Below are 19,175 nucleotides of genomic sequence, written 5' to 3'. Positions count from 1 at the left end.
TATAAGGAGAAGGGAGAAAAATTATTCTCCTTAACCTCTGACAGCACAAGACTCTTTGGCAATCATGTCTTCATGTCAGCATCCTATTTATGAGTCCGTTGATGGCTGATCAGCCCAGTTCTGGACCACAGAGCGTATCACAAAAGGGGAAGGCATTGGTAACAGTTGGAGACGGGTCTTGCAGTTTTTGATGCTCTTTTCTTCTCCACCTCTCTTCATCTGTACTGCGGTGGGACCTTCTCAAATTGTGCCACCCCCTCATGAATCACTGCTCTCCACTGGGGATGGTCCTGGGCAAGGTTCTCCCAAGTGTCAACACCAATGCTGCACTTTTTCATGTGTGCCTTCAGCAAATCCTTATATCGCTTCCGCTGGTTCCCAGCGCTCCTCTGTGCTTCTTCCAATTCGGAAAAGCGAATCTGTTTTGGGAGGTACTGATCAGACATCCAAACCCTGTGACCAGTCCAACGAAGTTGTTAAAGATAATGGCTTCAATGCTGGTCCTGTTCGACTCTTCCAGGACAGTAGTGTTTGTGCACCTATCCTCCCAAGAGATATTTAGGATTCTCCTGAGGCAGCGTTGATGATATTGTTCAAGTGCCTTCAAATGACTCTTGTATGTTGTACAGGTTTCATATGCATACGGTAGCACTGGAACAATCACTGCACGATATACAAGGAGCATTGTCTTGGGGTAGATGTCCCAGTTCTTGAAGACCCTTTGTCTCAGGCAGGCAAAAGCAGAGCTTGCATGGCTCAGATGATTCTGGATTTCTGCATCAATGCTGACTTAGCTGAAAGATGACTTCCAAGGTATGGGAAGTGCTCCACATTTTCCAGCAGTTCTTCATTGACTTCAATAGAAGGTGCATGAGATTGTCCTGTCAGTAAAGGTTGGAGCACCTTGATTTTTCTGATATTTAATGTGAGGCTGAGATTGTCATATGCTTCAGCTAAGGCACTTAAGATGGTCTGAAGTGCTGTGGGAGAAAGAGCAGCCACCATATTGTCATCCTCTTGTTGGAGCTCCATGATTGAGGTCATGGATGCCTTGCTTTTAGCCTTCAGTCTCTTGAGATTGAAAAGCTTCTCATTCATTCTATAGACAATCTTCACACCATTTGGAAGTTTGTCATCAATGAGGTGAAGGGTCATGGCAATAAAGATTCAGAGCAGTAAAGGGACAATGATGCAGCCTTGCTTGACTCTCATTTTGACTTCAAAGGCATTGCTTTGGGATCTGGCTTTTTGGTTTAGGGGTATGATTCTCACTTTGGGTGCTAGTGATCCTGGGTTCAATTCTGTACAAGCCCTGTAGCACAAGAAGCAATGGGCTAAAATTACAGTAAGGGAGGTTTAGGCTGGACATTAGGGAAAAAACTTCCTAACTGTCAGGGTGGTTAAATAGTGGAATAAATTCCCTACGGAGGTTGTACAATCTCCATCATCAGAGATGTTTAAGAGGTTAGACAAACAACTGTTGGGGAAGGTTTAGATGGTGGTTGGTCCTGTCATGAGTGCAGGGACTTGATGACCTCTCAAGGTTGTTTCTAGTTCTAATTCTGTGTTTAGCGGGATGAACTTAATGGGGCTCCATCCTGCCCTGCAATAAATCTTTTTGTGCCACTCTACCATAAGGAATTTGCAGATGACCTAATACCAGCAGGACAGACTCTAAAACAACTCCTCCTGCCTACCCTTGTGTACTCTTTTGTATCCTGTTCACCCTTCTGTATGCTTGGAGCATAGATATAACATGCTTTGGTGATCATGGCTCAATAGAGTACATTTTAAAACAGCTGAAGCTGCTCTGAGTTATTCCTTACCTGTGATTGGAGGAACAAAAAAATTGGCATTACTGCCCAGCCCTCTTCTGGTTCTTCATGCTCAGCTTAGGCATGCACATCAATGCACTGAACCAGTGTTATGGCTATTTGATTTTCAGCTGAAGTTTCTGGGAGCTGTAGCTGTGAATAAGATTCCCATCTCTTCTGCCATTTACAGCTTTTGTGAAGTATTGGGTCTATTGTTGGAGTAAAAAGTGAATGCCTCCCTGAAGAAGGGTGAGGTCCTGGCTTCTCTTAAAGAAGGGAAAGGGGAGCAACTGATTAAAGGGTAGATAAGTCCCTCGCAGCACTTCACAGCCCTCTCTGAAGTGGAAATGACACAGTGTCTGAGGTTTGTTAAATGGGGAAATGTCTTGAGTCATGGTGTCAGACAGAATATTCTCCTTCCTCAATGTAACTTTGTTGTCTATATTGATCTGTGGAGTGGCATTGGGAGTTGTTTTTGTACAGTACCCAGATCACTGGATGGAAGCTTCAAAAATATAACCGAGTATTTCCTGTGTATCGCTAACTTCTTAGATTATCGCAATGAAAGATGGTACCATTCAAAGAGAAGGGACGCTCAAGGACATTCAGAATTCAGAGTCTGAGCTCTTTGAACACTGGAAGACACTCATGAATCGACAGGACCAAGAACTGGAGAAGGTTTATTATGTATTTTTTTTCTCAGCATCTTAAAAAAGTATTCCTTACGTGGTGAATCATTTTAAACTGAAAACTTTAGTACCACACTTAGGGTGAGTGTGTGTGTGTATGTTTGAACTTAACTTGAATGAACTTTGCTGTATTTATTTACATAGAAAACTTATCTGGATTATCATTTTCTCCATAGTATGTATGATCTGCATCCACCTTTTTTAGTGAAGCTCCATAGGTCTACTCCATGAGTATTCAGTCAGGTTTCAGGATTCCAGCCATGCCCAGAATCTGGGAGGACAGAGGCCAATGTCCCACTCTCTTCTGACCTTGGGGAATTTTAAGTCAGCACAGCCCCTTTTCTTATACTGTGAAACCCTGGCAAGTCAGACTGCCTAATGATAAGGACCTTTCCAAAGGCTGTGAACTTTGAATTGCCAACGTGCAAGTTACCATACAGCTTTCTCAGCAGTACCTTTTAGTCTTAAATTAAAAGAATTGCAGAGAAAACATATTAATAAATGCACATATTTAAACACAGCAGGGAACACTCAGTCTTATGGGACCCTACTGGGCCCAAAGCTTTCTAAGCTATTAGCAGAATCAATGCCCCACAGAGAGAAGTTCCTATATATTTGCTGGCTCAGATAGAAGGTCCTACGTTAGGTCAGGCTCAGATTTTTCTACCAGAAGTCCTTTCTTTGTGTGTCAGTCTCTGTCCAGTTTGAGCTAGTATAAGCAAGAAATGCCAGGGAGTGGAACTACTCAGGAGTTCTTTATGGTTTCAGAGATTAGCCTTAATCACTGCCCACACTTTGTTTTTTTGGGGTTTTTTTTTTTGTTTTGTTTTGGTTTTTTTTTAAAGTTTGAGGAGGAGCAGTGGTAACCTTCTTTCATTAAATAAAACAAAATCACAAATAAACCATTCCTTGATTTAATACAATTAGGGCTGCCAACTTTTGTTGGATGAATTCTTGCCGATTTCATCACATGCCATAGTTTTTAATTAAAGGTTAATCCTTAATTCCTGGAGCCTGCAGGACAATCCTGGAGGGTTGGCAGCCCTAAATACTATGGTTCCCCAAGGATACTGCATGGAGTTCCTGCATGGAGTTCCTGTGTCTGTCACACTGACGTTAATGTCATTTCCATGATTTATGTCTTTTTGAATTTAAAAATAAATCGCTCATCGAACATTCATGTCAGCCAGTTGTAATCCTCTCCCTTCTTACTGGCCCACTGATTTGAAAGTACGTTTTGTGACAGCTGTAAATGTAAAACAAACTTTCTCAAGCAAAGCTAGATTATATCTCCTGTTTTTAGGAGACTATAATTGAAAGAAAATCTGTTTTGGAGAGGAAGAACCACCGGAGGACCAGGTATTCCCGAGATGCTCGGCTAAAAGATGATGAAGAGGATGAAGGTGAAGTAACTTTTTCTTAAAGGACACCTTGAGACTCAGTTCTGAGTGCATTATTCAAACTCTTTTAGATAGGATCAATTCACAAATTTCAAGTTAGCAACAAAATCAGTCTTTTCCAGGAGCAACTGTGGCCTTGTTCTTGAGATGTATCAGAGCTCCGAAGAGTTAGGTACTAAAACTGGGTGGGCAAGCTGAAGGTATTGGCTAACCATGGCCTTATGAGAGCTGTCAGAATTGTTCCCACAAGGTCCCTGAGCTGGAAAAGCATCCCCTACTGAGGAAAGTTCTAAAGCACATACTTAATTTAAGTATCTGCTTAACTCCATCAAATTCCATCACATTTAAGAATATGATTAAGAATAACCATGGCCTTTTAGATACTTTCCTGAATTGGAATAGACTTTAAGAAAGTGTTTAAATTCTTTCCTGAATTAGGGCTTTGTAAACTTTCCAACTGCAATTGCATTAGCAGAAAATCTAGGCCAGTATTGTTCAGGCTGATTTGTTTCACAGTTCAAAAAATATCACCACATTTTGAAACCACCTTGTGCTTATTTTCCAGTCAGGAGAACACATGCTCACAAAAATAATCCCATAATTGATTTGGAAGTTAATATAGGAAATAACAAAGGTTTTGATTATCCACAGCTTGCTGTTTATGGCTCCACAGTGTCAGAGCCCCAAGGAAAGAAGGTGTAATCATTCTCTCTGTAATAGGCCATACATCTTATTGTGCAGTTTAGGATATTGGGCCTGTATGCTGCAATTACCACATGGGCTGAGTTCTGCTCCTGCATGGAGTCCTAATGAATTCACTGGGACTTTACATGGATACGGCACTCCATCCATACGCTATCAATTGCAGGGTTTGTTAGTGGTTCAGGACAAGGACTATGGCCCATACTGTTCTGTGTTCTCCTCAACCACAGAGTTCAGTTTAGGATGCAGAAGACAAATGTGAAGCTATTCATGTTATGCCGATGACAATACTGACCCCCAGCTGGCCCCAGGACTAGGAAAGTATAAAAGTGTTTTTTTCTTGAGTGCACCAAGACAATCTCTGAGGTACATAGGAACTGAACTTCAAACATGCTGCTTACTGGAGACGTTTCTGTTCCTTTTTTCAAGAAGGAGATAGTATATTCACAATGCATGTAGAGCTCTCTCTGTGTATTGAAGTATTTGAAAGTTTATTTGACAAATCTACCTGATTGGTGAGGGGAAAATTTTTCTATAATGCCCACAAATCCTATTGTCCATTTTTAATTGATTAGCAGTTATTTAGGAAATTTCCATATCATCAAAACTAATTTTTGGTGAGCCTAAGAAACCATAATGATGTAACATTCTTGTCCCCATGCTATTTCTTTTATGGGGGTAGATGGGTGAAGAGTCATTCAAAGGTCATATTTTTGTCTGGATTACAAAGATTAAATTATTCCAAGCATGTATAAATCCTGGCATCTTAAAACAAATTCTGAGTACCTTTTAAATAATTTAACTACTATCTGAATGTGAGAGGATGGATGCATTAAAGATGAATAGCTGGTGCCAGCTGACACAAACCTGTCTGTATCCTGGGAATACTGGCTTATGCTTTTACCTAGAAAAGAAAATCACATTTGTAATTCATTATTATCAAGAAAATCTTGAACCAATAAACTTTAAATGATACAGATACAGTGGTGTAGAGACAGATTATTGAGGTCCAACTTTTCCTTCATTTGTGACAGCAGGCCCACTGATGGGGGGCTAAGGGAGCAACTCTTCTGAAGCCTGGTGATTAAAAAGGGCCCTGGGCTCCCAACTGCTGCTACTTGCTAATGCATCAGCTCCCCGATACCCAATTTAAATCACCACTGGGGCACTGGGTGGCTCTGAGGGCTGGCTACCCCGGCCCTTCTGCCTGAGGCCCTGCCCCTTCTGGGAGTGCAGAGGCAAGTCTGTTGCCTCTGCCCACCCCCTACATATGATCATGCAGTTCTACTGACCCCAAAGAGGTTTTTCTGGTTAGGGTGAGGAGGTAATTTCATCCTAAACCAGTACTCCATTCAATAAGCTGAGCATGATGTCTGTGTATGAAGATAAAAGTGCGCTTTTACTCACTTGCTCTCCCCTCTGATATTAAATTAAATCACCTCTCTTCAGTGTCAAACTCTGCAAACTGCCCCCGCTCCTCAACCTCCATGTCTGCCTTTGTTGCCTCTGCACAAACTCCCTAGTTTCATATTCCACCTCAGTTTCAGTCCTGACTGCTCTCTCATACCATTTCGCCTATCTGCCACTTCACTCCATCTCATGCAGACCCTTATGTTTGGAATACCTGCCAAGTGCCCATCCCTCTCCTTCAAAAACAAATCTGATTTCCTACTGGCTCTGTGAGGAAAGTTTGCTATCATAATCACATTGTGAATGTTCCTTTAGAACCCAATTTGTTGCATATTTCTTTGCTATATGTAACCTGGCAGGCAGCATGTTCGTTTACAGCAAAACTCTGAAGCACCAGCCTAGAAATTTTGCTGAATTGCAGCTTACGTAAGTAATGCAGTAAAAAAAAGTGTAACAGACACATTTACAAAAAATTCATGGCATGTGTAATATTTTGAGTTGTCCTTCTGTTTTGCAATTTGGCACTTACCATTCAGTATGAAAAAAAAAGAATATAAAAGGTTTTCAGTGTAGTGTTACAATCCAACAATTTTTGGGTTTTTCCCCCCCACTGATCACAGAAGAAATAACAGAAAGTGACGATGATGACAACCTATCTTCTGTGCTACATCAGAGAGCAAAGATGCCTTGGCGAGCCTGTGGCAAGTACCTCAGCTCAGCAGGGATTCTGCTCTTGCCTTTACTGGTCCTTTCACAGCTGCTGAAACATACTGTTATGGTAGCTATTGACTACTGGCTTGCAAAATGGACATCGGATGTCATTTCTGCAAAGAGTGAGCTAGAACAAAAGAATTGTTCTGTATGCCAGGTCCGTATTTTTAAGTCTATTCTTCCCCCTCCCCCAACATCTCCTAGTACTAACTTTTGCTTGTTATGTGCTATATTCCTACCAAGTTCCACAACACAGAATGCTTTAAGGGTCATCGCATATCAGGGGGAAAGAGGTTTTTTCCTTTTGAGTGTCTCTCTCTCCCTCTCTCTCTCTCTCTCTCTCTCTCTCTCTCCTCTTCTTTTTGAATCTTTAGGATTACTTGAGAGACTTTATCTCTAAATAGTCTTGATAGAGCTCTCTTTATCTTTTTCTTTTTCTTTCTTTCTGTGTTGCAGTATTCTGGATGTTGGTAGAACTTGCATGCTGAGTTTCATAATAAGTGGTAACAAAGATCTTTCAAAGTGAACAGTCTGTTCCATGTTCTTCCTGTTGGATTGATGTGGTCTTAAATTTGCACAAAATAATAGATTCGACTAAGACTGGCAAGATTTCTGACTGTGCACATTTCCTTTCCAGACTCCTTTGGCATTAAATTACCAATAACCACTAACTTAGGTCGCTAATTGTGAAGGTGAACCAGAGAGTCAGCTGCTAGGGGACATTATCTTGCCAAGGGGTGAAAAAGGCATAATTCATGTTGAACAACATCCTCATGATTGAAGTATTTTTAAGAAAGACTAGTAAGCCATCCCCATGAATTTGATACAATGATGGCATTATTTCATTAAAGCTCCACTAGCCTTCTGTGAAGGGATTAATATCTATAAAGCAGCTGTCTCAATAATGGTCAAAATCAGGTTTTTAACCATTTTTTAATCCGAGGTATTATAAGCAGTGGCTAAATGCAAACCGAGGTTGAAATCGTGATGCTCCTGAAGCCAAAAAAAGAGTTTTACTGTTGACTTCAGTGAAGCCTTTCATTTCATCCCTAGGAAATATTTTACTACAGCTGGGCTTTAATGCGAAGGTATAAATAATGTATTTTAAATTTTTCTTGCCTATATCCTGCTCCCCTTGGAAAAAAGCTACTACCATGGTATAGTACAATCTTTAAAGGCATTTGTTCCCCCAGCTGGACATAACTAATGAGTAAAAATCTTTAAAATCATTTTATGAGCTTTCCAGACACATTTTTTCCCCTGAATAATGCTTAGTTAATAATTAAAAGGGAAGACAGTCATTGGCACAATAAAGTCAGTATCTTGTGTTGCCTCGGCCTGTAGTATTGTGTAGAGGAAAAAAGAACTTATTCCTCTAAGCTGTTAGTCTCTTAACACAAACCATATTTTTAAATGATTAAATATTACAAATAATGTTTTTGCTTCTGTTTCTTTATTTCATAGGAATTCAATCATTCTCGCTATTCAAAGGTGTTCAGCATTCTCTGCTGCCTTGGAATTATACTGTGTCTTGTCACATCCATAGCAGTGGAATGGACTGGTCTAAAAGTTGCCAAAAAACTACACTATTGTCTACTGAACAAAATTATTTTGGCACCAATGAGGTACTACTTTGATTCTAATGAAAGCAGTAGTGCAGTGTAGGGACTTGAGATTTCTTATTTCAAAGCAGTCTTTCCTGTGCAGTCCCATTCTGAAGTTATTATAAATAAAAATATTTTTGAAGTGGCCCACTGAAAGACAATAGATACTACATATTTTTATGCTATATCAAAATTCTACCTTTGGAATCAAAAGAGAGATTCCCCAGAGTCATATCTGCTGAAAGTAAGTTTTCACTTCTTTTTATTCTTACAAAAGAGAAAACAGATGAGTCAATTAAATGCAGATTGAATTCCATGATAGTCATCATTAATGGGACACTTTGCTGTGGTGTAAGTATTTACACTGGAGCAACTCTGTTGTAGAGAACAGACATAATGCCACCAAGGGCATCATTAAAGATGGTGGTATTGCACAGGCGTTGTTGTGGTCCTAAGTTGGCCTTTACATCTTCTGTTTCTGGTGATGATAAATGAAAGGGAAAGAACCCAGCTTGACTGTTAGAACCTAGGATGAGACTGACAGTTAGAGAAATACCTTTTTATCTGCAAGCTGAACATGTCTGGTAAGGCAATCATTGAGAAACAATGAGCATGGAACACTACATACTGTTTTTGCAAACTTACTTTTCAGAATAGAACCACGCTATAAAATGAACTCTCACAACGGAGAAGTGCAATCTTCATGTAATCTTTACACATGCATACTTAATGGATATAATATAAAATTAACACTAAATAGAAATTGAAATAGGCACTAATAGAGTTAACATTTTTCTCTTCATTCCTTTAAAAGTCTTTCTAAATTATTTTATATTCTCTCCTTCCTGTATTTAAAAAGGTCTCAATGACCTTGGTGGACTGTAAGCTAAAGTACACATCTCCCTAGGGTCACTTTGCTGTCATGTACCCACAATAACTTCAAGTCAATTAAATTGTCAGTCCTTTTACACTGAAAATTTTTCATTACTTTATGTTGCTATTCCAAGAAAAAATATGATTTTCTAAAAATTGTAATATATATATATATATGTATGTATGGGGAGGACCTAGGAGGTTTGGAAGGATGATTCATAGTGCTAGGACACAGTTTCCTTCATTATGCCTCATTGTGGAATGCAAGACGTTTGGGCTGACTTCAAAACAACAGAGCTATAGACATATTACTCTTTTCCCACTGTTAACAGTCGATTGCCGTCTGTTCAAACTCAGCACAGAGTTCAAGAGAAATGGAATGAAGTGGGAAAGTATTTTAAAAGCAACTCACCTTTTAACTTTATGACCTTTCCCATTTACTGTCCATTTTAGATTTTTTGAAACAACACCACTGGGAAGCATCTTGAACAGATTTTCAGCAGATTGCAACACCATCGACCAGGTACAAAGACTAAATCAATCTGTTCTCCAAAAATTCATACCAGTTTCCCTCCCATCATCTTCAGCTCACAAAATATATGGTCTAAATGCCTCCCCATTGTATTACAATGGACTAAATCTCATTTAGCTATAATTGATCTGAGAATCCTGTTGCGTTTTGAATGCATTTTATATGTGTTTCCATGATGACTTTCAGCCTTCAGAAAAAGGAAATTATGTTCTTAAAATCCATGTTGAAATATTTGTTTGGTAAGAGGCCTTCCAGATGCTGGAGAGTTTTGGTAATTTTTTTTTTTTAACTTCTATAAAGAAATGTGAAGGAACACATTGTTCTCTCATAGTTGGAGCACTTACACCAGAATGAACTAAAAAGATGCTTAGAGCATCTCCAATTAAAGAGAGTACCTAGAATAGCTACAGGCCTGGAAGCAGACTGGTTGTTAACCTCATGTCTGTTGCTGTCTGTGCAACATGTAAACTTCTGGAGGCATGTGCTGTGCAATGTATGCCTGCAGAGAAGCCACACTGAAATGCCGTCAGAGTTTTCCCAGAATCCACCAGTCAGTTCAAAAATATTAATCTTCAAAGCTATGATAACTTTTGTTTGTGAGTGGGAGCAGGAAGAAGAAAAGATGTTGACTTGTATGTTACTCATTTGTTTGCCTTTCCTCTGACATCTAATGCACTTTGTTTATCCAGCACATTCCTGCTACCCTCGAGTGCCTGAGCCGCTCCACTTTGCTGTGTGTATCCGCTCTTGCTGTAATCTCATATGTCACGCCAATGTTTCTCATTGCCTTGCTTCCTCTTGCGATCATCTGTTACTTCATCCAGAAATACTTTCGAGTGGCATCAAGGTAAGAGCAATGACTGGCTCATTCTTGTATTTGAAGCATACTTTAAAATTTGTGGTAGGGTACATAGGAATAGAGGGCTTTAAACTGGGCCTTGCCAAGACTGTATCCCTATATAAAAACAAGTCAGGTCTATCACAGTAACACTGTTTATCATTTTACAGCTGCACTGTTAATAATTATTGAATTAGAATTTCTGAGCAAGGGAAAAGTTTGTTTCCACAATTAAACTAAGGACCAAGCCAGAATTCACAATCTATAAAACAAGGGCCAAATGCTATTGGGGTTAAACATTGGGAGAAGCATAAAAAGATGTAAAGCAGAAATGGCCAAAGGCATTTAGCCTCACCAGGGCAACGACAGTGAAAAGTTGAGGGACCAAGGAGGAAAACTGAGGAGTGAAGCTTGCTATGCATCAGTACCACTATTGCCTCCAGAAGATATAGCATGCACTGATACCCTCATTTGTTACTAGAGGGCAGCAGGCTCATAGAGGTTTGGGAGACCTCAACAATATCCCTATTTCTAGCTTTGTCCTTTTATTGACACCACCCTCTGCACTGTGCTCAAGGGGTACCAGTGGAAGCATTCTGCCTGGATCCTGCATTATGTGGACAAGTTGAGAAGGGGGCACTTGCTCCCTTTCTCATTCCCTGCAGGACTAAACAACTCGTTGTAGATCATTAATGCCTACATTTACTTGGAAGTTGCTCAAGAGAGTAGCAAAAAGTCATTGCTTATATTCATTTTAGGTGATTTCCACAATAAATCCTTCCACGTGAATAACCGGAAGGTGCATGTGTAGGTGTAGCCCAGTAAGACCTCCCAGAGCTCCAGCACTGTGTGTTTGAGTTTAGTAAGAATGACTCTCCTGCTTTTGAAAAGCATCTGTCTTTTTGAAAGAGTCCCACTATCAAAATCTCAGTCTTTGCATATAGCGTTCTGCCATTTTAGGCTCACAGGCATGAGATTCTGTTCTGCAAATGTTCCATTTTACTCCCCAAGACACTACCCATATTTCAAACTTATTTTCTTTTTTAAATCATTTCCAGGGATCTGCAACAGTTGGACGATAGCACCCAGCTGCCATTACTTTGCCATTTTTCAGAGACTGTGGAAGGTTTAACCACTATTCGAGCTTTCAGGTATATTTTTGAGAAAAATATTTTCGACACATATGAGCCACAGGATATATGTCATGAATGAAATGTATAGCATGGCCTTAACTGAGCAACCACTTTGCAGCTACTGGTTTGTGAGTGCAGATAATTTTTGTTTGGATTTCTTAGTTACCTGGACTGAATGAGTAAATAGATTTCTTGGATATTTCAGTGACCCAAAGTATAGATGACAATAATTTCAGGATAGTAAAATTATACCCCCAATTATCTGATCCACACTTGCAAGAATGGAGGTTGGTGGCTGCAAAACTGGTCATTTATGAAGAATTTAAATAATACAGCAATCTTTCAGGTCCTTGCTTGACTGACTGTCTTTGGTCATAAGATCTGCTTAGACCTCCAGAGACACCTGAGGAAGATCTAATAACACACGCACATCTGAGTTGTCTTTTCGTACAGGTTGAACCTCTCTAATCCAGCACACTATCATCTGGCAACATCCATAATCTGGCATGATTTTAGTTAGCCAGATATCCACTTATCATGGGTGTGGCCAAGTTTCCTGGGGTCCCATAAAGTTTGTTTACAGCACCAGTCCTGACTAGTAATATTCTGTGCTGATATTTAGCTCTAATATGTCCCTAAATGTCTTTCTTCTAAGAGCCCAGTAAGCAGTGGGAAGTGTTGGTAATGTTACTAGACGATATTGACATCCCATAGTTCAGCAAATTCTCTCATTCAGCACTGGTCAGGTGTCCAGGGTGCCAGACCATAGAGGTTCAACGTCTATTACAGATGTTATAGTCCTTCAGGTGTGCCACTAAAAATTCTCCCAAGCCTGCCAGCTGCTCCCTCAAACCAACACTATCTCTGTCATTTCTGGGTTGAGCCAAAGCCAGCTAACCTTCTTCCAAGCTCCTGTCTTGTCTACACAGGTACATGTGTTGCAAGTTAATATTGCTACTGACATCTCACCTTTGGAATTCTATAATTCTTTGTGGTCATTCCTGTACAGCCTTAATGTTTCATTGACATAATTATATAATTTCATCCACAAAGTTATGAATCTCTAAGGTCTTTTGCATATAATTCCCTTTATTTTCTGTTTAACAACAAAAAAATAAATAAAGCAGAAACATATTGTCTGTATTTAATTGTGTTAATATTTAAATTTTCGCATTCAGACTCGAAAGCTCATAGCTCAATGACAGTGCAGTATGCTGGCATTTTGCCATAATAACAGAAAAGCAGCATGGCATTTTTCTGTATTAATTAGTATGATTATTCATGTTTCTTTGTTTAAGTGCCAGCAGTCTTTTCTTGTTTATTGGTATGTATTCCCCTATGTGCACCATAAGGGAAATCTATTACTCCATTCTATTTTCTAATCCTTGCTTGTCTCTGTCTCTTATCCAAATCCTCTTCTATTCTGGCAGAGACTGAAACATTTTGTGACCATTAGTGCTGCACTGCTTCAGATTTTGGTACAATAAATTACTCTTAATAATATCACACTGATACTCTCGGTTGTTTAGAACTGTCCCTTATGATTCCCCCTCCCTCATCACCATCAAATGAATTGTTCCAGCAAAGCCTGTTCAGAATTTAGGTAGCCGCATATTATTTCATCAGCTTGAAATCCCAGGGTAACTCATGGATCTTTCACTCAAACAGCAGGAGACAACACTCAATAGGTTTTGTATTCCATCAACTTGCCAGGCTTCTGTGTCAGCTTGTAGGTTGGCTATTTTTAGAAGTATACTGCTTTTCAGCTGCATAGTAAGTAGTAGCAGAAGTGGCATTTGGAGTTCACATTTCAAAGCTTGAACAAAGTACCCAACCTCTGCATTCCTTAAAATAACACAGTAATACAAGAGTCCAATCATTGAGTTACCAAGTACCAGGTGTTACTGTTTCCTATTTTCTCTCCTTGGGCATTTTGAGCAACTTAATGATATCTGAAAGACAGCAGCTGCTGTTGTTGCAGCCACAAATAAACCTTCATCAAGTATCTTGTATGTAAATATGCCAGCCGCATATGTTGTATGATGCATAAAGGACTTCAACATGAGCTGTCCTAAATAATACATACAGTGTAAACAAGGTTTTCCCCAAAGAAGGGTTTCACTTTAGAGACGTGTTCTGTAAAAATTTGCAGCACTCTAATGGCAAACTGTACGCATCTGCAATTCAACCTCCCTGTTCTCCCCACCCACATATTCAACTGCTGACTGCATAGCACCAGAATCCCTTGCGTTTTATAGTGTCATGACTACTGGATAATTTGTGAATAGCCTGGACATTTTAATAACAAGGAACTGCTTTTTTTTTTAAAAATATTTACTTTTTAGCCTGTGCCTGGCAGGGTGTACAGGAATATTTATAATTGACACATGCATAGCTGAACGTGACTGATGCTTGTGCTTTATAATTTGTATACAACACTGGCTATGTCTCTCCTTGTGTCTGTATAATGCTTGAGTAACTGAGAGTGTTATTTTATAGGTAAAGCTTCACTACTTTTACAAAATATTTCACAGTCCATTTTCTAGTATTAGTAATAAGTACTCACCTGCAGCAATCAAAATAAATATACCAAAACATGCACTTTTTACATTACCCCAGCTAATTTGAGTATGAGCACTGCACTGTAGTGAGCAGCCTTTTGCTTCCACAGGGACGCTCACTGACATCATTGCAAGATCAATGACACTTCTTTCACTTGCTCCATCTCTCTGGTGCACGTGTATGCATGCTTGCTCAGATGGTTTTTTTTTCTTTATTTTGTGCCACTTTCCTCACTGCTGCCGTGGTAGTGAATGACTAGCCAGAGTCTCTCTGTCATTTATAAATTATGGTTTTAATATGAACTGCCCAGCTAGCCAGTGTTAGCTCCAGACTCATATATAAAATGTCAGCTTGAGTCTAAGCTGGCAGGAAAATCTTATTTGTTCCTAATGAAAGGCCGTTGTGTTGAGGGATGATTGCACAGGTTCCTGTTGTAGGACACTCGGGAGGTTTCGGTTATTGAACTGTTGAGTGATGCACATCTTTAATATTCTAGTTTTATGTAAAATTGGAAGCTGCGGCAGCAAGCTGCAACTTCCAGCTCCACAGTTTGGGCCCACAAATGCTGTTCACGTGTGTCTAATGTATGTTTCCTGCCAACATCTGTGTACGCAGAATAAGAGGCTGGGTTGAATAGCTCTAAAAATATGGCCCACAAAAAGCTTCTTTTTTGGGTTTAATTTTCCCAAGGCCTCGTGACACATTTGACTCCTTGTTTTGCCATTTCTGTTTTGAAGGTATGAAGCCCGATTCCGACAGAAGCTACTTGAATATACAGATTCCAACAATATCGCATCCCTTTTCCTTACAGCTGCCAATCGCTGGCTGGAAGTCCGCATGGCAAGTACATTACTCTGTGTGTGTGTGTGTGTGTGTGTGTGAGAGAGAGAGAGAGAGAGAGAGAGAGTGGGGGGGCGGTTCTAAGCCCATGGTGTCCAACACGCACATGTGGCAAATGGGGAAGCAGAGTGTGGCAAAATGCGGCTCAGTGGATCAGGAGAGCCACAAATGTGGGGCGCCCCTCTGGCCGCACTGTGTGTGTGCCAGACCAAGTTGTGGGACAAGCGCATGGTGGCAGTGATGGAGGAGGCTCCTCTGGCCCTGGCAGGCTCCAGCTGCGGGGTGACTCGCATGAAGTGGCTTCAGCTGGGGGCAGCTCCCATAGTCTCCGGGGGTGGGGTGCCTGTCTCGAGTAGGGGGTGGCACCTGGCTGGAAGGGAGGCGGGACCTATGGAGATCCATTAAATTTCTCTTGGACACCTCAGTTCTATGCTTTGCTTTGATCCAGGCACTCCATTGTTACGTATGAGAGTTATCCAGCCCACACCTTTGCTCAGTGGGGCTGACAGCCTCTCTGGGCCACTGGGCAGGGTGGGGGTACAGCTCCCTACCCCAAGGTGCAAGGCCAAGAGCAATCAGCCCATAGCAACACTCAGACCATGGTGCACCCCAGCTCTCAGAGGTGTGGAGAATGACTCTCCAGCAGCAATTTAAAGGAGCCCAGGGCTCTGGCCATTGCTGCTGCTGCAGTAGCAGCAACAGCAGATGGGAGTTCTGGATCCCTTATGACTTGCTGGGCCACAGAGTAATTGCATCTCCCCCCAGTGCTCCATCAGCATGCCTGCCTTTGTCTTGTACATGTCTGTTTAAAGAAAACTTGCCTAGGTACCCATTCAGTGAACGGGCAGTCGGGTACAGGAGGAGAGGGATTCTTCCCAGCTCTTATTCCAGAGCTGGACTAGGATGCATGGCCCTTTTTTGCTCCCCTGCATGGTGGAGAATGATCAGCACAACAAATCTTCTGGGTGTGCTGCCTACAAAGCTCTCCCAGGGGACTGTGCCAGTCAATGCACCTTGGCTTCATCCATCCTGCTACCCCTGCTCATGTATCACTGTGTGAGTGTGAATCCTCATAAGGTTGGGAGGTTGTGTGTAGGAGAGAACAGGTCCGTGGTGACAGAATTCTCACCAACAGACACAGACTATACCACAGGAATACTCATCGTGGATCGTTTCCTTGCAATAAAGCCCGTTGCCAACTTCATCCACATATCTATTCTGGAGATACCATCACTGGACCTAACCAGGTTATTCACAGAATCACGGGCACATCCTCATGTTCCTCAACTAACATCATATATGCCATCATGTGCCAACAATGCCCACATGCTTTGTATATTGGACAGACTTCAAACTCTCTTAGACAAAGAATTAATGGGCATAAAACAGACATAAAAACACTCCTGATTCACAACCCTGTCAGCCAGCACTTTAACGGAGTGGGCCAGTCTGTTAATGAACTGAAAGTCTGTCTTACTGAAAAGGAACTTCCGCAGCCATTTGGAAAGAGAGGCTGCTGAACTCTCTTTTATATTCAAATTTGACACATTAACACGTGGTTTGAACCGGGATGACAATTTTCTAGCTCATTATAGCGGCTCTTTTACATACTTCACTTTATCTAATTCTTGACTCCCCGCCCCTTCTTCTGCCCCCTGATTTGCTCACCTTGATAATAATTGTTCTGATTTGTCAAGCTTGATTACTATTTTTGGTTCTCTGTGCCTTAAATATTAAGTCTGTTCTGGTATGACTATGATCTGAAGAAGTCGGTCTGTCCCACGAAAGCTCATCCCCTGATAAATTATTTTGTTAGTCTTTAAAGTGCTACTGGACTGCTTTTATGTGCATTATAGGCACATCAGTGAGTATAATTCATCTCAAGCTACATGTGAGTTTTAGATTTTCTTGTACACTGGTATATTTGCCACCTCAACTCAGGGGAAAGAGAAATAGTCTATCTTCTATAGCGCAAATAAGGAATAATAATGAAGGAGCATTTAGAGACCCTAATCATTATGGAGATCCCATTGTACTAGGTATTGCATTACTGGCAACCAGACAATGTCCAAGCACATGGTTGAACCAGAACTACTCTATTGTACACATCATTACACTGGAAATGCAGATTCAAGACCTGTCCAGGGTAAGAATGAAAGCAGATCTGAGGGGGTTTGGTCGGAATATGCCTCTGGCTGTGGCGTGGCCTCACACTAGTGCCTCTTTTAATCTCACAAATGTTATGAAAGGCACACTGGCCTTCAAAGAAGTGCGTAAGCATTGCTAACAAGCCTCCAGCTGTCCAAAAGGTTTGCCACTAACATCCTGCAGCTGCTTAGTTTGAAATTGACTCTCCATTTTGCCAGGTTGTTAACACTCGAGTTGGGTTTCATTAGACAGTGTAAGAGCAATTATGCAGGGCCCCAAAGATAACTGTAGGCACAGAGAGCCACATATTGCTTCTGGGAAATAAAGTCCTGTCCTCCACATTGAAGTACAGTCCCAATCTCTTCAGTGGTCTCGTGTCATGCCCTTTCTGGTGTGTTGGACAGTCTTTATTAATCTGCTGCTTTTTTTGAGCAACTAAGCCTTTAAGCAAGAGTAAGTAGTGACCTTTTCAACTGATGCATTCATGCTCCCCTTTCAGTGGGCAAAGTATGGGGATGTGATGTCAGTGCTGCCAATGGCCCTGTCCAGTTCAGAAACACCTTTCTCTGGTAACTTGTTATCATTCTGGAACTTTGATGATGGCAACACCTGTGGCTAGATGTGTGTTGATAGCTTTACAAACCTACACCACCGTGATCCCAACAGTGACCTTTCCCTACCCTAAAATGGTTTACCACTGACCAGTAGATATCTCATGTTGCCAACTTCTTCAGGCTATAGCCATTTGCTCCAGTGATGGGTCTCTGGAAGCTTATGCTCTGTCACTATAGGGTTGGAGCCAGCTCCACAAAGAGCTCCACTAATGTTTGCTTCCTCACCCTGAAGTTCTGCAGCCACAGGTCATCATTGCATTTGTAACACTACGTAACCCTGGCACCAGTTCTGCTGGTCTAGAAGTGGTGGCCTCCTCTGGACTTAGAGTTGCAATGCCAGTATTTTCCTATATTTCTCTGTCATGGGGCAACAGTGGATTAGTCCCCATCCTGGCCACCAGTCTTTGGCTTGTGAGATGCAAAATTCTCACCAGTCCCATGTTGCAAAGCACTGATAGCTATGTCTACACAGCAAAGTTATTTCAAAATAACAGCTGCTATTTCTAAATAACTTTTGCAAACATCTACACAACTGCTGTTTTGAAATCATTTTGAAATAGTGGTCGCCTTATTTTTAAATAGGTAAATCTCATTCCATGAGGAAATAGGTATTTCAGAGTAGGTGCTGTTGAGACACGGAATAGAACCTCTTTTGAAATAAGCCATAGTGCATCCAATGGCTCTATTTCAAAATAGGCTCTGTTGCCCAGCGCTATTTTGAAACGCACTTTGCGTGTATTTGTGTTATTTTGAAATATGCTGGTCTGGAAAATCTTTTCCGGAATAGCTTATTTTGAAATAATACTGCTGTGTAGACATAGCCATATTTGTCCCACAAGGAGCAGGGCACTGTCTGTCACTTGTGCTGTGTATTCCACCACCTGGGCAGGAGAGGGGTGAGCAGGACCTCCCAGTGTCATATGTGAAGGCATCTGTTGATGTTGCACCAACACACAGCAAGACAGGTCCTTGACTGCACCCTGTGACTCACAGAGTCTTGGAATACTGTCCCTGAAATGCTAGTGTTAACTTTACTCACCATCCTCCCCTCCCGCAAGAAAAACTGATGTGGACACAGGTATTCCCAGGTCCTGAGCATATACCAGTATCCAGCGCAGCATAGTTGGACATCCAGTGCAAGTATGGTGTATATCACCAAGCATACACACAACTCTGAACCTGTGTCTAGTTGCCAGTGTAGCTGTGGCCATAGAGGAAGGCAGTCCCTGTGCCACACACTTCATGTTCTAAAGCTTTGTCTATGCATAAAGATTGTACCATTTTAACTATACCAGTTCCATATCC

The 19,175-nt window shown here is 41.2% G+C and overlaps 1 protein-coding gene across 12 annotated transcripts in view; it reads left to right on the top strand.

The window, feature by feature from the left end:
• The window catches only part of ABCC8 (ATP binding cassette subfamily C member 8), a 125,920-nt gene that overhangs the window by 95,173 nt on the left and 11,572 nt on the right, over positions 1 to 19,175 (top strand). For all 12 annotated transcript variants that reach the window (XR_012646026.1, XM_074997747.1, XM_074997751.1 and 9 more), the window contains 8 exons: positions 2,367 to 2,492; positions 3,807 to 3,906; positions 6,636 to 6,883; positions 8,191 to 8,351; positions 9,657 to 9,726; positions 10,425 to 10,582; positions 11,632 to 11,724; positions 15,006 to 15,108. Coding sequence is in view for 11 of the 12 variants with exons in the window: in XM_074997747.1 (XP_074853848.1) it covers positions 2,367 to 2,492; positions 3,807 to 3,906; positions 6,636 to 6,883; positions 8,191 to 8,351; positions 9,657 to 9,726; positions 10,425 to 10,582; positions 11,632 to 11,724; positions 15,006 to 15,108 (1,059 nt within the window). In the remaining variant the exon portion in view is untranslated. The remainder of the gene's footprint in view (positions 1 to 2,366; positions 2,493 to 3,806; positions 3,907 to 6,635; positions 6,884 to 8,190; positions 8,352 to 9,656; positions 9,727 to 10,424; positions 10,583 to 11,631; positions 11,725 to 15,005; positions 15,109 to 19,175) is intronic.

Source organism: Carettochelys insculpta, chromosome 6, assembly GCF_033958435.1.
Source record: "Carettochelys insculpta isolate YL-2023 chromosome 6, ASM3395843v1, whole genome shotgun sequence".
Taxonomy (NCBI): Eukaryota; Metazoa; Chordata; order Testudines; family Carettochelyidae; genus Carettochelys; species Carettochelys insculpta.
Note: the sequence above shows the minus strand (reverse complement) of the source record. Positions and strands in the feature narration are given on the sequence as shown.